General features: G+C 41.3%; 1 protein-coding gene across 1 annotated transcript in view; it reads right to left on the minus strand.

Moving 5' to 3' along the window:
• Positions 1 to 16,719, minus strand: part of ADSS2 (adenylosuccinate synthase 2) — a 36,213-nt gene extending 19,494 nt beyond the window's left edge. Inside the window, exon 1 of the mRNA XM_061365786.1 lies at positions 16,371 to 16,719. Coding sequence (XP_061221770.1) covers positions 16,371 to 16,538 — 168 coding nt within the window. The 5' untranslated portion in view covers positions 16,539 to 16,719. The remainder of the gene's footprint in view (positions 1 to 16,370) is intronic.
• Positions 16,720 to 18,124: the final 1,405 nt, after the last annotated feature.

Genomic DNA, 18,124 nt, shown 5'->3' on the forward strand with positions numbered 1-18,124 from the left:
GGAAACCATTTACATCAAACTAACACTTAACACTTCTAGTCTTTTTCATTACCACAGAGAATTACGACAGTGTTAAATTGCAAAATACATCCAAAATACAGAAAGAAACCTGTGACCAAGTCTTAAAAGACAGTCAAGAGAGGCTTACGAAAATAAAGATTACAAAACAGTTACCAAACTACCCCAGTTCTTGTTTGTTGTACTTTTGAAGAAAAAAGCTTACACTCTCTTGTGACCAAGTCATTAGTGTAAGACAAGGCTACAGAAAAAGTGATTCTGTCTGTGACAACTACAGGAACATTCTCTACAGGCACCTTGCACCAGAAATAAACAAATTGCTTCACAGAAGAAAAGCCTTAAAGGAAAGGCTTCTAATCTAAGCCTTCTTTCAGCACAAGGCAAACTGAAGAAAGGCATTATACAAAAAGAATTTAAAAGAAATTACATGAAATATTAATCTATGGAATTATAAATCTGAAATATTTCTAAATAATTATAACAGCAGATCTGTTTTTAAGCAATGGACTCAACAGCTACTCACTACTTCTGCAACGCTTACGAAAGCATGAATGCAATAAAGCTATATATCTGACATTACAAATAAAGAATATTCCTGGTTATCAAATACTTGTGCCAATATATAAACAAACATACCACAGGTAAAAGCCTGATCTCAGTGAAGTTAGCAGTGAAAACTCTGGTAACTTCATTTATGTGAGGACTTGCAGCCAATTCCACATCCTCCTGAAACAGAGGGAAGACTAACAAACCTTTACCCAACAAACATCTAAATCCAAGAAAAGTGTTAATAATTTAATAAATAATCCAGTAATATAATTTGGAGCTTTTCCATGTAGTGAACAGCACTTTGAAGAAGTTGTAAGGATAGCCGGATGCAGATGGTTTTCACTGCAAATGATCTAACTTAATGAGAGAATGCCAAATTTTCAGTTCACAACATGTGAAACATATTGAATGCATAAATATAGCAAGCCTTTCAAGTTTATTTTTAAAAGAAAATAATAAATGTTCAGGAATAACCTTCCTCCTCCCATCCTTTCTACTCAACAGTAGCCGCTAAGGAGGATAATTTAGCGGTCTACCAACTCTACAGTCATACCTGATTAAAAATGATGTTAACTAGCTACATTAGCACATAGATCATTTACAACTATGTTTGAAATGCAATGCTGATACTCTAGGGCTACTGCAAGTTATTCAAAGATTAGAACAACTAAGTTATGTACATACATAAAATACATGAGCTTTTTTCCAGTTAGAGAGGACGCTGGTTTTCTACTCAGTGTTTCAGAACCTAAACAAAACCTGTCTTGGAGAAGAAAAACAGTTATGTACTAAGGCAGTATTTACAGTCAAGTAAATCTGCTGAAAGTGGTAGTTATCTTCTTCCTCATCAGGCTCCTTCAAATTATTTCTTTCTATTAGATCCACTGGTAATACCAGTCTAGACAAATTAAACATGAGCAATGAAATGCTTTAAATGAAAATTCAATAAGAAAGTCTAAGTACTACACTGAAGTAGTAGTAATTTAGAAATGGGAAGACAAGTCCAAAGCCCCCTTCTGCAGCATAAATAAACTGGAGTAACCCATAAGCAACACTAAGATTAGGCAATGACTATTCAGTTTAAATCCCCTATTAACTGGGTTTAATTTTCTGGTTTGCTTCTAAATTCATTTGGAAAAAAAGTAAAAAAAAAAAGTCCCCTAGCATCATAAATGTCAAATAAAAAGAATGAAAAATTGGCCATTGCAGAGATTAGATCATGATTAACAATTAATTCTTAGTCTCATAATGTTTGCAAAGCTACTTAAAGTTCAGTGGTCATGTCTGCTTAAGTAAAGCATGTAGTATGCAGACTCAGACTCTTTAATCACGACAGCATAGCTGCTGGGTTTTGGTGGTGTCAAGACTTCTTCCTTGTGCTGCTGAGTGACGCCAAGGTGCGTTGGTTCCATGCTCACCTGTAAGTACCCCATGTCCAACAGAATAAAAAATGGCACCTTTTACACCCTGAACTACACCCACAGCACAGTTCCTACTTCATCTAGAAGCAAACTAGTTATATACATACATCTTCACTTTTACTGTGAGCAGTTACACTTCAAGTGATTTTGCTAGAGACTTAGGAGGAAACTTGACATCATGTATGAACTGTCATCTGAACATACTTTTAGGCCACACTTACACCTCAAACTTTCCAAATGCTTCTTTTCACTCAAATTTGAATCTCAGAACTTAGCTGTTAATGCTATTATGATGCCTATGACATGAAAAGGTGCTGTTGATAGCAGCAACATTAGACATTAAGTAGAACATTAAGACAGACCCATCCTGCTTAGGATGTCATTCTGTCAAAATGTGAAATTTTGAAAAATATTTTTAATTTCAAACCATATTTTAGGAGAGCATTAAACCAAGAGCATTTCATGAATTTGGTTTTCAAAATTCTGCTACTGATTTACAGGTAAAGTGTACCATAACCGCAGAAGTGCATAGTTACACAGTTGGGAATCCAAATACATTAAAAGAATGGTTCACACTGTACACTCAGGGTGAACTAGCAGTAAAGTGTACACATGTTGTGTGCTCTGACATTGCACAACACAGGTTCGATAAACAATTCTAATTATAGAAACTTGTACTTGGAGTTCTAGTGGTGGCACGGTGAAGGGGTGGGCTGTTGTTGTTGTTAGGTTATAGGATGAGTTTGATTTAGGTTTTTCTTCCTCCTCCAGAAATAGATGATAACACCAACATCTTTGTGCTGCAGGCAACTATTGCCTCTGGGCATAATTCAAGGTATAAACTGATGAAGTCACTCCTAACTTCAGTGCCTTCCATCGGGATTTCTCACTCCTCCTCCCTCATCACAGGACACCAAAATGGAGATCAGTTAGGTCAAGGTAACACTCCTTTGAGTCAATTGTTTAAGCATTATTAATGGAGAACTAACTGTGGAATTTATTTTCACTATTAAACAAAGTTCATGCTCAAATGTATAAAGCTTTGCCAGAGGGAAATTAAGAGACAAGCAATTTCTTGAGGCTGGCCGTACTCCCCAATTAACTACATATAGTCTACCATATAGAAACATTGAATAGCTAGGGTTGGAAAGGGCCTTAAGATCATCAAGTTCCAACCCCCTGCCATGGGCAGGGACAACTCACACTAAACCATCTCACCCAAGGCTCTGTCCAACCTGTCCTTGAACACTGCCTGGGATGGAGCATTCACAACCTCCCTGGGCAACCCATTCCAGTGCCTCACCACCCTCACAGTAAAGAACTCCTTCCTTATATCCAATCTAAACTTCCCCTGGTTAAGTTTTAACTCATTGCCCCTTGTCCTATCACTACAGTCCCTAGTGAAGAGTCCCTCTACAGCATCCTTGTAGGTCCCCTTCAGATACTGGAAGGCTGCTATGAGGTCTCCACGCAGCCTTCTCTTCTCCAGGCTGAACAGCCCTAGCTTTCTCAGCCTCTCTTCATATGGGAGGTGCTCCAGTCCCTGATCATCCTCATGGCCCTCCCCTGGACTTGTTCCAACAGTTCCATATCCTTTTTATGTTGAGGACGCCAGAACTGCACACAATACTCCAAGTGAGGTCTCACGAGAGCAGAATAGAGGGGCAGGATCACCTCCTTCAAGCTGCTGGTCACACTCCTCTTGATGCAGCCCAGGATATGGTTGGCTTTCTGGGCTGCAAGCACACACTGAAGCCAGCTCACATTCATTTTCTCATTGACCAACACCTGAGTCCTTCTCCACAGGGCTGCTCTGAATCTCTTCTCTGCCCAGCCTGGAGCTGTGCCTGGGATTGCTCTGACCCAGGTGCAGGACCTTGCACTTGGCATGGTTAAACTTCATGAGGTTGGCATCAGCCCACCTCACAAGCATGTCAAGGTCCCTCTGGATGGCATTCCTTCCCTCCAGCGTATCAACCAAACCACACAGCTTGGTGTCATCTGCAAACTTGTTGAGGGCGCACTCAATCCCACTGTCCATGTCAGTGACAAAGATGTTGAACAAGACCCGTCCCAACACTGATCCCTGAGGGACACCACTCGTTACTGGTCTCCAGCTAACCTGTAGTTTGGGTACTGATCTCCTTGGTACTCAAATTACAGGCCCTCTCCCAGCCGTGCGAAAACTGGAACACCTACCTTAGGCCAACACAGAAAGAGTGGCCAAGTTCATGGCAAGACCAAAAAATGCTTTTGCTCAGTCTGGAATACACTATTCGGATGTAACAAGAGGGTGGAGGAGTTTAAAAACAAAAAAGAAAAAAAACCTGACACTATTTTCTTTGAGTGCTTCCTAAAAATATTTTTATGATTTTTTTCTTTCACTGCTGCATTCTCCATGTTACAATATCAGCTACAGTATTGTAAACCCTTAGGTCTGCCAGAACATCAGAATCAGAATTTTGAACCTGAGACTGTCTCTCTTAAAAGTAATTTAAGAACCTTTTTCATTCTCCTCCCTGGACCTCCTATCTCCGACAGTTTCAGCAGATATTAAGAAAAAAGATTATAATTTAAAAACAGTTATAATAATTAAAAAACCCTACAACACTGAACCATAACATGGTTCGGGTTCAAAGGAACCTTAAAGCTCACCCACTCCCAAACCTTCCACTAGACCAGGTTGCTCAAAGCTCCATCCAGCCTGGCCTTATCACCGTCATAAGTAAATCACAATACCCTAAACATTTATCACTTAATTCTGATTTTTATCCTAACAACAACTGTGTATATAGTTGTGTATATAGTGAACTATAGTATTTTCTTAAAACGCATATTTACCACAGAGGAGACAGTGTTTTCCGTACACATAATACCCCTGCACACATCTTTCAAGACACACAGCAGAATCCTTACACTGTGTGAGCTTCTCATTTCAACAGACACAGTCTAGAATACCACAACATTTTTTATTCCATGTCTTTTCATCCTGCAAGTCGCACCAAAAGGTATCTGCTAGTTACCCGAAAATTTTCTTAACACATCATCATCCCTGAAACATACCAAAGACAACAAATACAACAGAAAACCAAAGGCTGTATGCATCCCCTAGCATTCCAATACTGTGAACTGGAAGTATATTGTTAGAAAGTATTAGGAAACAAAAATCAGTTCTTATTAACATTACATCAGAGACTAAGCGTTTAATAAATATAATATGCATAATGCTTATTTTTTGCTAATTTAACACTAAGATATCTCTCTAGATTAGGCTATTACAAGGCTATTTAGGTAAAAATATAAATGATCTTCTCCCTTAAGTTCGAATAAAGCGCACTTAGAAGAGAGAGCACTATTAAAAACAAAACCAACCAACCACACAAACAAAAAAGACAAAACTTTTGTTGTTGTTGGGGTTTTGTTTGTTTTTCTTTAAATTAGAACACAGCCTCTGGACTTGAGCTCATTTCATCACAGAAAACTGAGTATGTAGGAAAAACACTAAACATGCCTTGCTAGAGAACAGAATATAAACCAGACTCTCCATCTAGCAACAAAGCAACTACCCAAAACTAAGTCCAACAGGAACCAGTAACAACATCCTTATCAAGAGGCTAACACAGGCTTACTACTCCAGAAGTCCTAATCATACCCTGCTTAGACAGAGCACCATTTATTTGTGCATCTCTCTCAAGGAACAGCACTGCTGATTTAGCATACTCTGAGGTTTCCAAAGTTGGATTTTCAGAAATTATCAGTCTTCTTTGCACTGTATTTTGAGGTAGACTAAAAAAAAAAATAAAAATTAAAAACATTCAGTTTGTTCTGTCTCCTTTACTTGCATTGTTTTTTCTCCTCTTATCTTTCAACCCAGTATTTGGAACAGCTCTTTCTCCTCTCCCTAAGGATTCTTTGGTGACCAAGGGATCAGCCCTTTCAGCAGCCCAGAGCTTTACAAGATTACAATGTTAAATTGTCTAACTGAATTTCTCCAACTTTTCAACTGTCAGGAGCATGAATTTCATAATACAAAGTAATACAAATACATTATTGTCCTTCCTTTTTCTTTGTAGTCAATACCTAGTCCCACTGTTGTTGCTCAAGACTTTGAGACAACACACCAAAGTTAGGGTGGCTGGTTTCACGGTTGCAACAAGCCTCCAGTTTTCAGGTTATCAGCTACTGTCTACACTGCTGCCAGCAGGGCTGGAGGAGTAACTGGCATTAGATGACACCAAATATTTGTGCGGACAACAGGGTAAAACGCGAGCTGGCTCAAACTGAAAGGAGAACAAAAACCAGCTATTTTTCCCCCCAGCAACATCAGTTCAAACAATTCATGGAATCATGAAGTTGGGCATCTTAAAAATCATCAGTCATAGTCTTGATGCAAAAACCAAACCATAACACCTTCAGCCGTAAAAGTTTCCTGGTACTCTTTAAGAGCTGTTGGTTTGGATTTGGGGGGGGGTGTGGGGGGGGTGGTGTGTGTGTTTGGTTACTGTTTTGCTGTGGTTTGTTTTCTTTTTGAAGTCCTGTACATATTGAGCTCAAAACAGTGTCAACTGAAGTGAAAACATTTTTTTCCATTTATTTGGAGACACAGTGTGAAAGTCATAATGAATAATTACCATGAACCTATGCTGTGTGTCCCAACATAGGAAGGACATGGACCTGCTGGAGCAAGGCCAAAGGGCCACAAATATAATAAGAAGCTGGAGCACCTCTCCTATGAGAACAGGCCAAGAGCTGGGCTTGTTCAGCTTGGGGAAGGCTCCAGGGAAGACTTTAGAGCAGCTTCCAGTGCCTAAAGGGGGCCTACAAAAGAGCTGGAGACGGACCTTTTACAAGGGCAGGTAGGGAGAGGACAAGGGGGAATGGTTTTAAACTGAAAGGGGAGAGATGTCAATTAGACATTAAGAAAAGATTCTTTACTGTGAGGGTGGTGAGGCACAGGTTGCCCAAAGAAGCTGTGGCTGCGCCATCCCTGGCAGTGTCCAACACCATGCTGGACAGGGCTTGGAGCAATCTCATCTAGTGGAAGGTGTTCCTGCTCATGGCAGGGGGTTGGAACAAGATGACCTTTAAGGTCCCTACCAATCCAAACCATTCTATGATTCCAGATATGGATTTAGTTTGGGGACCTCTTAATTTGATGCTTTGATGGATGAACAATTTAAAATCCTTTTAAGACACAGTAGCCTTTTTAACCCTTTCATGATCCATACCATTTTTGATTATACTGATATTTTGGAGTATTTTAAGTAATTGAGTGGGACAGTGAAATAAGATCAGGCATAAGATTATTACTTATCTATAATATTTTAAGCAAAACCTGCTGTTGTAAGATGACTAAATGCATAAGCTCTTAGAAAGGGCATTATTCCAATTATAGTGGTGTGAAAAAGCCTATAACCCCTAACACTAGCTGGTAATCTTGAAATATCCAAGCTATGCAACATGTTGAACAGCTAAGTCTACAGGACCTGACAGGAACGGATATACTAATAGGGAAATTAGCACACAAGTACTGTTGGAATGCCAGCAATGCTGGTAACAAAACCTGCTTTCTAGAAGCCTTAATCTAAAAAACATTACCTATAAAATTACCAGGTCTGAAATATCCCTTTTAGAGAGGTAAACTGCTTAAAATATTATTTTTTGAAAAGCAAAAAAACAAAACAAAAAAGGGTTTTTTCTTCAGCTTGCTAAAGATAGGTAGCCTAAAAATCCTTCTCAGTGTAAGCACCACACCCAAGAATCTGCATCCATATATTCAAGTCAGATAGGCTGGTCAGTACTACACACAAAACAAGATACTATTCTAAAACATACCTATCCTGGCAAATGTGAACAGAATCAGTTACATGTACACAGAGGGGACATAAGATAGCAAAGGCAGCTGCAAGCATTGCTCATCTGGAGGCTGTCTGATAAACACTCTCAGGAAACACCCTTTTGCAATAGTTTTGAATGCCTCAAAATACAAATGTCAAAGGAAAAAAGTAATTATCTGCTAGTTGACAGTTTAGTGGAAACAAGTTTGAAAAATCAATGAATCGAACAAGTGATTCCTGCTAGCCAAAACCCACTGGTAAAGCACTGGAAGGCAGTATTTACCACAAAAAATACACTCATGCACATGACACAAAGACAACAGTTACCACAATACTGTACCATCCATGTTCCTGAGACTATCACTGGAAAATATACTGAAGATTAATTAATAGTATCAAAGAGGACTGCATTTTAAACATACTGCCTGAACAGCATTTCTAATAACACATCAATACTGATTTTAAGGTAATCATTTCAGCACTTACCCTATCTAAGCAAAATGGCTTATTTTCTCTTGAATTCTATAGCTTTTAAATATCTTAACTGCCAGCTAAAGCATTTTGCGTAAAGAACTAAACAGAACTAGCAGCAATATTAATGCAAGTACCTGACTAAAGTGTGCTGTTTTTTTTTCTTGAAGCTCTGAAGACTAAAACAATTTTTAGAAGTGTAACTCTTAGGAAGGTATACTCTGCAGCCAAACTGGTAAACTCAAAGCAATGTATGAGCAACCCCAAACCAAGACAAGTCTTCTCAATCTGAACCTTCCTGTAGCACAACAGCTCTTTTGCTTATGTTCTGTCCCTGCAGAACAGCTTTCAAATCATGTATGAAACATGGAAAACGAGCATTCATAACATTTAACAGCAATTTTTCTTTTGGAATTACATTGTTCTACTAGTCAGAAGCTCCAAAGGAGCATGCATGTATTGAGCTGGTTCACTGGACAAATAAGAACCCATCATTTTTGGAGTTACAGCAGAGACTTGATAATTTCATAAAGTTAATTTGATATAATAGTAATGACTTACGTCTGTCTTCAGAAAGTCTAATTGATGACTACTTCACCAATCTTTTTGCATCATGACTTTTACTGTCAGTATTAAAGAGAGATGCTCTTTTTAGACCAAACGGTATTTTATTGAATTAAAGTACCACAAAGAAGTTACTGGGTAAGACTTCAGGTATACAGTCCTTAACCAGCCACTACCAAAACTCAGCTAACAGAATACTTAAGCTGAAACAACCCCTATCTGGTGTTTTGTTTCGGGTTTTGCTAAATATGAAAGTACAACCAGAATGTTTCCTAAGAAGTCATTTATTCAAGAGTAACTTACTTGGCCTTCCATGAATATACTTAAACAATATTGATGTTTATCAAGGATATAAAAATAATCAAAGTAGGAGTTACAAGTTCCAATATGTTTTATACCCCTGCTTGCTAAGTTCAGAGCTGATGAGAAGCTAAGAGAAGCCAACAGTTAAGGAAGCATGGAATCTCATCTTCCAAAAAGACTCTGAAAATTATATACAGCCATACTCAAATGCTTACAGAGAAATTCCGAACCAGACCTTTTTCCTATGGTGAGTTTGCTCAGAAAAGTTCCATGCTCCTGCATTTGCAGCCAAACTCACTGATTTACCTGAAAAGCATGCAAAGGACTTGACTGCTTGTCCTTCCAGTTTCAGAAGGATCTGCAGTTCTTCCATCTTTCTGGCACATGGGACCCTTCCAGGAAAAATGTACACTTAATATACTCATCGTCCTCTCGAATACCCTCAATCTTATATTCAATCTAGATTCAAACTTCAAGATTTCCCTTTTTTTTTAAAAAGGTACAGTCTAATATAAAACATTAATGTACCAACTTGGATAATCAGCAAAACCCAACAAGAAAGCAGAGTTGTTTATCCATAAACTGAAAGCAAAAATACTCTTCCTCATAAGAAAACAAACCAAAACAACCCATACATTTCCTGCTTCTTAAAAACTCTGAAGAGCATTGAAGAGCAAAAGTATGTATATGCCATGTGTGCCAGCCAAGGAAGCGTACACGTAAGTAGGAGGCATGTGCAGATACACAAGAACATGCAAGTAAGAAATCACTGCAGGAACACATAAAACAAGTATAAGGCATTTGAAACTAAGATGCAGGAACAACAGAGTATCTTTCTCCATTTTAAATATATATAAATTGAAACTACACATTTTATTTTCAGAGCCTATCTTCATTAGTCAAAGGCAGACTAGACATTAATATAAGAACCAGAACAGTTAAATCTGTTTTGAATAGATTGGGACAGCAATTCAGACCCTGATACCTCACCTACAGCAGTACTCTCATAACTGCTAAGGTCTACAACTTGACCTAACAGGGGAGGTACACAGGGGAAAACAGATTCATTAAAAAAGCAGACTGAAATTACTATGGCTCTCTATACTGGCAGTCAATACAGAAGTATTTAAAGCAGTTCTGAAATACTGACATATACATTTAAGAGAACTATCTACCCAAGAAGTCTACAGTGACAATCCCTGCCTTTTCCTGATAAGATCAAGATGTCTATTCCAAAAATATGATGCCTTAGGGTAGATAGAGCAAAGAAGTCTTTTTGGTTACTTCCTTTAGAATAGAAATTAGTTGTCTAGTTTAAGGAGATGTTATCTCTCGCTACACTGAGGAAGAAGCCATCTTCTCCTTTCAACTCTCACACGCAACTCTCAGATGTGTGTGTACATAATTTTTTTCTACAGTTTACTTTTATTGCTACCACACTGCAGCATTCATTTTTAGCTCAGGGCAACCACTGTTGCTTCTGAGCTAGCTATAGAAATGACTGCCAAGTTGGGCAAGAAGCAAGTCAGTGTTGCTTTGGCATCATATGGTTGTATACATTTTCATTTAACTCTTAGATGAAAAGTCAAAAATACATCAAGAGAGCTGGATATTACCATTACTTACAAGAATCGTAAGAAAGGCTCCTTCTTGCCTCAGTCAGAGTCTGGGAATGCTGAACACACCTTTAACGAGTTGATCAGCCTAGTGAAGAGACATACTTGAACCTCTATGATGCACCCTAACTAGACATAGCCTTGCAATGACTAGGTTATTTGCTTCTCATTTCAATACATATTGCCAAAAACCTATTTTGAACTTCAGATTGCAAACCATCCCCATAAAGATGTGAAAAAAAATCAATGTTTTGATAATTAATTCATTCTCTCACATCCCAGATTTTGTGATTTCCAGCTTTCTGCACCCTCCATCTGCAATGAATTAGCAGCTAATAAACTCTACTGTATAACCTGCTCCTGGATTTCAATATAAACAAAATCCAGCAGCTGGCAATTTTCTTCCTTGACAATCCATTCATGTTTGTTAAAATCTAAACCTAGTTCAAAAAGCCATCATGTAACACACTTAGTAGGTTCTAAAACTTTGGCCAGACTTCAGAAATTTTTGAACATGTAGTACAAGAATTGTTGCATCAGAACGAGATCAAAAGTGTGGCTTGAGGCAGAACATAACAGAATAACCACACTATGCTTTATACATTCACCGGTTTTCTCCTAATAAATAAAAGAACACATTACTTTTACTTCAGTCTATTAATCTAAAAAAAAAAAAACCAAACCCAAACCAAAAACAAAAACCACACCATATTTCTCTATACTGACAGAACTTCCTCTAAGGAGTTCCTAATGAAAGACAATATTCAAACAGACTTTTTAGACTGTTTTTGGCCTAGTTTCACCCAATGTGCTAAACCTCACATTGCTGCAACACACATTGTTAGGAAGGGAACAGGATTCATTATCCAGGTCCAGAATAAAGACCAATCTATTCCTAAGAGATAAAAGAGACTCAGTGAGATGGGCAGATAAGGAACAAGAAAAATGCTGAAAGCACAGACTGGTCCAGCACTGCACTGCTTCAGGCCACAAACCCCCACAGATATTTGCTACATTTCACAAGAATATTTAAGAATGGATATTAAAAAAAAAAGGGACTTTGAGAATATTTACAGAGAACATCTTACAAATGTGAGATAGCACAGTAGGCATAAAATTGTATTTGAAACCTTTATAAACTGCTATAGAGTATTGCATGTTATCCAACCAAACATAGCAAGGCTTTGTAATGAGATTGAAAGAACAGTAAGAACCCAGTAGATCTAGGCGTAATTTGCTCTTCAGTGCTGTTAAGATCTCTCTGTTAATGGCACAAACTTCATGACCTGGAAAACCAGATTTCAACTGTTCTCCTGTCACAAAAGATCACCTGCCAATGATGCTCTAAAGCAGGTCTATGACTTACTGATGGGGCATGCCAAAGAACTCATTTTACTGACCCCTCTTTCCTCACCAAAGCACATTATCAGCATGCTGCCAACCACAACAAGGTCCAGTAGTGCATCCAGCACTTTAAAAAGAGAGCTCTAGATAGACACCACATATCAAAATGCCTGAGCTGCTAAAAAAGCACCAACAGCTACAACTACTGATTCCACTATTCCTATTTCTGCATGGCCTGCAAAGGCTCTAGACTAAAACACATTTTCAAATGAGAATATTTACAAAAGAACAAAGTGAGCTTGGTGAATGGAATATAGGAAAACTCCAGTTTAAAAAGTAGTATATATATAGAGTATAATATATACAGAGTAGTGATATGGAGGTTATTAGGCAGCACTGGTCTGACAGGTTATCAGCTCACAATGGTAACTGCTTAACCCCAAGAATCTGCACGCTGAGAACTTCCGTATTTCTTACACCATAATTGGCACATATCAAACAATCAGCAGTGCTCTTTGAAGGGAGGAGGAGGAAAAGGGAGTACAAAGAATCCACACATAGCAGTCACCACGCATTAGCAGTTCAGGAGTAGGAATAGCATGACCCCACCGCAGGCAGTGCAGTAAGGGTAAATCACAGGCAGACCATAATGTAATCAGTTATGATTTGGTAAGAAGCTGCAATTCTGTTTTGAAGTAGCAGCACAATGTACAATAGAACTGAAGAAGAAGGAAAACAGGATTCTTCAGCACAGGGAGCAGGCTTAAAAATACTTTGAAGACCTCAAAAATCTTATTCACCTGTGTGACATATACTGTAAATAAATCAGTTACCCCCAATAGTAAGAACAGGATGTGTTGATGAAATGAGTAAATGAAAACAGAATCGTGCAGTGCAGACATTACATTATTCTTTTCTGTACTTCATACACTGGTAGACTGGGTGGAGGAGGTGGTGTTAATGTTAAGAAATACATGGCATATTTTGGTATTGTGTTCATTTTCAAAAAGGTATCTAGAATAATTTGCTTGCATTAATTTGCCATTCCCATATCCACTAAGAAATGAAACGCTGGTAATCAAATTCCCCAATTCACTTGTACTCTGCAATGACAGGAAGTCCTTTAAGCAGAACTAGAAATGTTTAACTTTCCATTGCCTGTGGAATTAACAAAAATACAATGCATACTTCTAGACATGACAGGTTTGATGGCAACTATTCCTGAATCTCAAACCCATTCTATTTTACTGTCTGGACTATGATTTATGTGATAGCAGGTAAACAGACTTTGCTCTGTGCGCTACTGAAGACCAGAGGTAAGTTTAAGTCTCACAATGCATTTATTTTATCAATTGTATCGCTTTACCAGATACTTCCTAGAGGTAAATGAAGACCAATTCAAATTTAATAGTGGAAGAACAAGTACATACTTTGCCTGCCATGTAGATATGTTTATATTAACTGCATCTGAACCCCGTATACTAACGGTGTCCTTGCAAAGCCGTCGCAGTTGCCAATGCAGCTGCATTAGCTGCTACATGCATGCAGACCCTAGGTGTATTTTAATTTTAGCTTAGTCTCTTCAGTTGTTTTTGAAACCATAATACTACTTGCCATAAAAGCAAATCTGTCTCTTGAAAATACCATTCCTTTGCTCTGAACACAAGATTCCTTTCAACAATCCCTAAACCTAAGATAAAACACTTTAGAGGGTGGTACTTAGAAGTAGAGCCAAAATACAACTTATTTCCTGACACACTGCTTCAGCTAATTGTACCTAAGCAAGCACCTCCTTCCAGATGCCACAGCCAGCTAGTCAAACAAGTGACTGAAGCACATCCGCTACCTAGGAGACGACCTTCCTGTGGGCACAGGTTTTGGACTGTATCTTCTTGCAGCACCTTTAAAGGCACTGTAGAAGTAAGTGATAGTCAGTCCTCACTTCTGAAACAGGACCAATTTTATGCTGCACAGAACCAGGGACAGCGATACAAAAGCCATACTAGAGTGTTTTACTGCAAATACAACTCAAGTTTCCAATGTATCTTAGACCTGCTACAACAACTTCCCAAATCCTCCAAGAAAACGGCTATACTCCTGAATTTTTCACAAGAACATACCAGAAATGTTTGACCTCATCCAGAAGCACTCTAGCAATTCTGTGGCATGCTGAACAGAAAGAACCATCTTACAACAATCGGGTATAATGGTGAAAGAATTAGAAGCTCCAATTACAGAAAGCTGGTATTAGCAAGGGGCAGACTAAGTGTGGTACAATCTTTCTTTCTGGATTTGTAGCACTACGCATACTCTACATCACCAGTAGTAACACAAACAACAAGAACATGCTTGCGTACATAGCAAGATGATTCAGTCTTAGTACTACTGAAAGAGATTACTCCTATTTTCCCCTCTCATTCGGAGAAAATGTTCTTTGTGCTTACCCTGTCCCAAGCTTCTTTTTTCATCAAGGTCCTCTGAGCCAACAATATTCCGTTTTATTTACTAAAACTGTAGAAACTAAATACAACAAAAAATAGTTTCCTGCCATTTTGGTGAGTTAAATCAACTTACAAAAGTGTCCAAGTGCCAGAGACAGTGCATGGGAAGAGACCCAGCCAGCACAGCCTTCCTTTTCAACAGGAAAGGGAAGAAAGAAGGAAGAAAAAACTCTCCTCAGCAGAACCAACAAGCTGTTAGAAATGGCAGAACTGGCCATGAAATTCAAGCCTGAGATAATAAAATGATTTTTCTGTTTTCATGATCCTTCACCCATCTAATTCAAAAGGAGTAACAACGACAGTAAAACTTGTGAGCACAAAAATTCACTGCCTGCCTCTCTTCTGTATTCACCAAAACTTCTTAGCATTAAACAAACATGTTAACCTAGATGCCCTTCAAGTCTCAGGAACAAAGTTGTAAAGGACGAACTGAGTCACTGTGCTCTATAACCCTCAAAGCCAAGCAACCACAGCACATCAGATTACATAAAAAAGAAAAAACAACAACAAAAAAAAACCCCTACAAGATACATGGGGAAAAGTAATTCATCTGTGTAAACAGCTATTTAAGAATATGTTTGTTTACTTCCAACATTAAAATCTCTGAAGTTCAAGTTTTTGATTTCTCAGCTGCAACTGACTTGGTTTTGAAAACACCAGTTTTATGTGCAGTTCTCAGTCAAAACACAGCTTCAGCCTTTGCACTCTTAAGGAAATGGTGCACTCTCCCAAAATATATTTATTTAAGATCAAATTTAATTTGTGCAGTCAACAAAAGCATAAAATAACACCACTTACATGAAGTCTGCATATGCTGCAGGCATTCTACATTGCTGTATCTCCTCAAGAAAAAAACATACACACGTTTGGTTCATTATGTTCCACAGAATCTGCTACGCTACAAATGGTAAGATAAACCATCTCCTCAGCTCTGTGTTGTTTTAACGTAGGCATTTAAAAGTGCTGTGCATTCAGGCTAGGCTCACTTTCTTTGCTCTTTTGCTGGAGTAAGGCCTCCAGAGAAGAGAAATTCTAAGAACTCTTAAAAGAAAGGCGGGATCCCACAGGCACCACAGTGACCTGGGAGCATGGCGAGTCTCTAAAACCGAGTTTTATGTGAACACGGCTAAGTCACTGCGGACATCCCCTCACGTGCATCCGGTGCTAACTGCTGGTTTCGTGCGGGGCCAGCGCTGCCCCTCCTGGGGGGCGGATGGCGGCGAGCACGCTCCCGGGCGGCGCGACTTAGGCCATGCCGCCGCCGGGGAAGGCTCCCGGCCCCGCAGCACCCGCTCCCACCAGCGATGCTGCGGGAACCGCCGAGCGCGGCCCCTTCGCGGCGCCCCCAAACAAAGAGCGCGCCGGCGGCGGGTCTGAGCGGGGGCGCGACCCCGGGCGTGTTCCTCCCGCGGGAGGCCAGCTCTCGGCTGCGAGGCGGGCTCCTTCCTCCTCCCCCCCACCGCCGGCGCCGGGACGGGGACAAAGGAGGAGCGGGAGGGCTGCAGAGCCCGGCGGCAGGGCTCCCGCCAGGGGCTCCTGCCCCGTCGGGTGAGGGTTCGCTGCCCCGACACCGCCTCAGCCCGCTGCCTCACCGGGCACCGCCGCCCGGCCCTGCGCCAAGGCGGGAGCCCGGCGGTATACGGGGACGAGAACGGGTGCCCACGCAGAACCGCGCGGCGGGGCGGTGGGGCCGTCCGCCTCAAGGTGACACCCGCGGCCTCCCCCGCTCCCCGGCTGCCTCCTCACCTGGCACCTGCAGACGATGTCGGCGTCCTGCGCCAGCAGGTCCACCACCTTGCCTTTGCCTTCGTCGCCCCACTGGGCCCCCAGCACGACGGTCACCTTGTTGCCGGGGAGGCGCGCGGCGCACTCGCCGTTGGGGATGGCGGGCGCCGGGGCGCCATGCTCCGCCATGGCTCACGCTGCCCGCTCCGGCTCCGCTCCAGGCACATGCGGCAGCGCGCGGCGGCTCCGCTTCCCCCCGCCTCCTCCTCCCGGGCGGGCGGTGGGGTCGCTGCTGCGTCCAGGTGCCGCCGCCTACCGGCCCCGCCAGTGCGGCCTCCCCCGCCGCACCCCGCAAGGGCAGACCCCTGCCTTCAGGCGCAGCCCCGCCCAGCCGCCTCCCCCGCGGGAAACCGGAGGAGCTACAGCCGCTCCCGGCGGCTTTTTTCCTTCCTCGCCCTCCCGCCGCGCTCCCGCGCTTCACCCCGGACTACATTACCCAGCGTGCTGCGCGGCTTCTCACGCGCAGGGTGCCGCGCGGAACCGGGCGCGGTGCATGCTGGGGCTTGTAGTCCTCGGGGCCGCACCTGCAGCGGGACGGCTGCCTGTCAGTTGGGGACCGCGTAGGGGAAGGCGGTGGGGAGCGCCTGTGGCTGGGTGGCGACTGCGCCTTGGGAGGCGGACGGAGGGGTGACAAGCCTGCGGGGGTGTGTTTGCAGCGCAGCACAGTTCTGCATATATGTAGTTAGTTTTGCTGACAATGGTAAGAATGTAAATTACTTTTCATAGAAGCAGGGGCGGAATGCAGGAGGCCATTTTCTCCAGAGGCACAGAAACATGGCCCCAAAGCTTACTCACGAGGAAGAAAAAAAATAATGGAAAAAACCCATAGCAGAGAAATGCCTTCATTATGCATACTTGAGGGCTTAGAAGTGGAACTGATGGTTCAGTGGCTGTTTTCATTCCTTCTTGCTTCACAGAATAAACACCCCTGGGGGAAGATTATTTTTTTGCAGAGCAGCTATTAAAAAGACATAAATCCAAATGATGTAATTATTGCTAAGACAGCCATTCAGAAACCTGAGTCACTGAGCAGGCACAGTCTGCAGCTGTCTGGCTGCAGAGGTTGTAGAGTTTGGTTTTGGTTGCTTATTCGCTCCTTCAGGTTTACTTCAACCAAGAATTTGAGGATCTATAAAAGCCACTGGAGCAAAGTGTAACTGTATCTTAGAGAGCTACAGGGATATATGAGAGACAGTGAAATGTGCAAAGTTGACAGAACTTTTTTATTTAACAACTGAAAATAACTAAATCCTGAATATCGATGCAGAAGTGCCGTGACGGTGGTCAGTTCAGTACAAAGATGTGGAGCAATTGCAAATCACAGGAGACAATTGTGTGTGTACACCTCAAAGAGCAAAGAGTTCCTTAAACATCCCATATAGTCCATAGTCCTAATATTTGTGTCTGCTTGTGTTAAAAAAAACAACCCATAGCTGTGATTTCTGTATCACTGCAGAGACCTTGTGGGAAGTCAGTAAAAGCCACAAGGTGCTGCTGAAGTCAATTCATAGTCTTGCCAACACAATGGCAAACTTTTTTTAGCGCACTCGCTTCTGAGGGCGTAGATCATCCCATGACTCCCCGAACAATGGTCAGGATTAACGTTTCAGGATGTGATTTTCCAGTATAGCTGATTCCCATTAAGACCTCATCATTGCCAACGCAAATATTCCACTGGATCTCAAAATAAATTTGAGCCTGTCATAGTGTGGTAT

Source organism: Neopsephotus bourkii, unplaced genomic scaffold (genome assembly GCF_033783945.1).
Source record: "Neopsephotus bourkii isolate Nb327-2 ecotype Australia unplaced genomic scaffold, CSIRO-AGI_Nbou_v1 NB_1292, whole genome shotgun sequence".
Classification (NCBI taxonomy): domain Eukaryota; kingdom Metazoa; phylum Chordata; class Aves; order Psittaciformes; family Psittacidae; genus Neopsephotus; species Neopsephotus bourkii.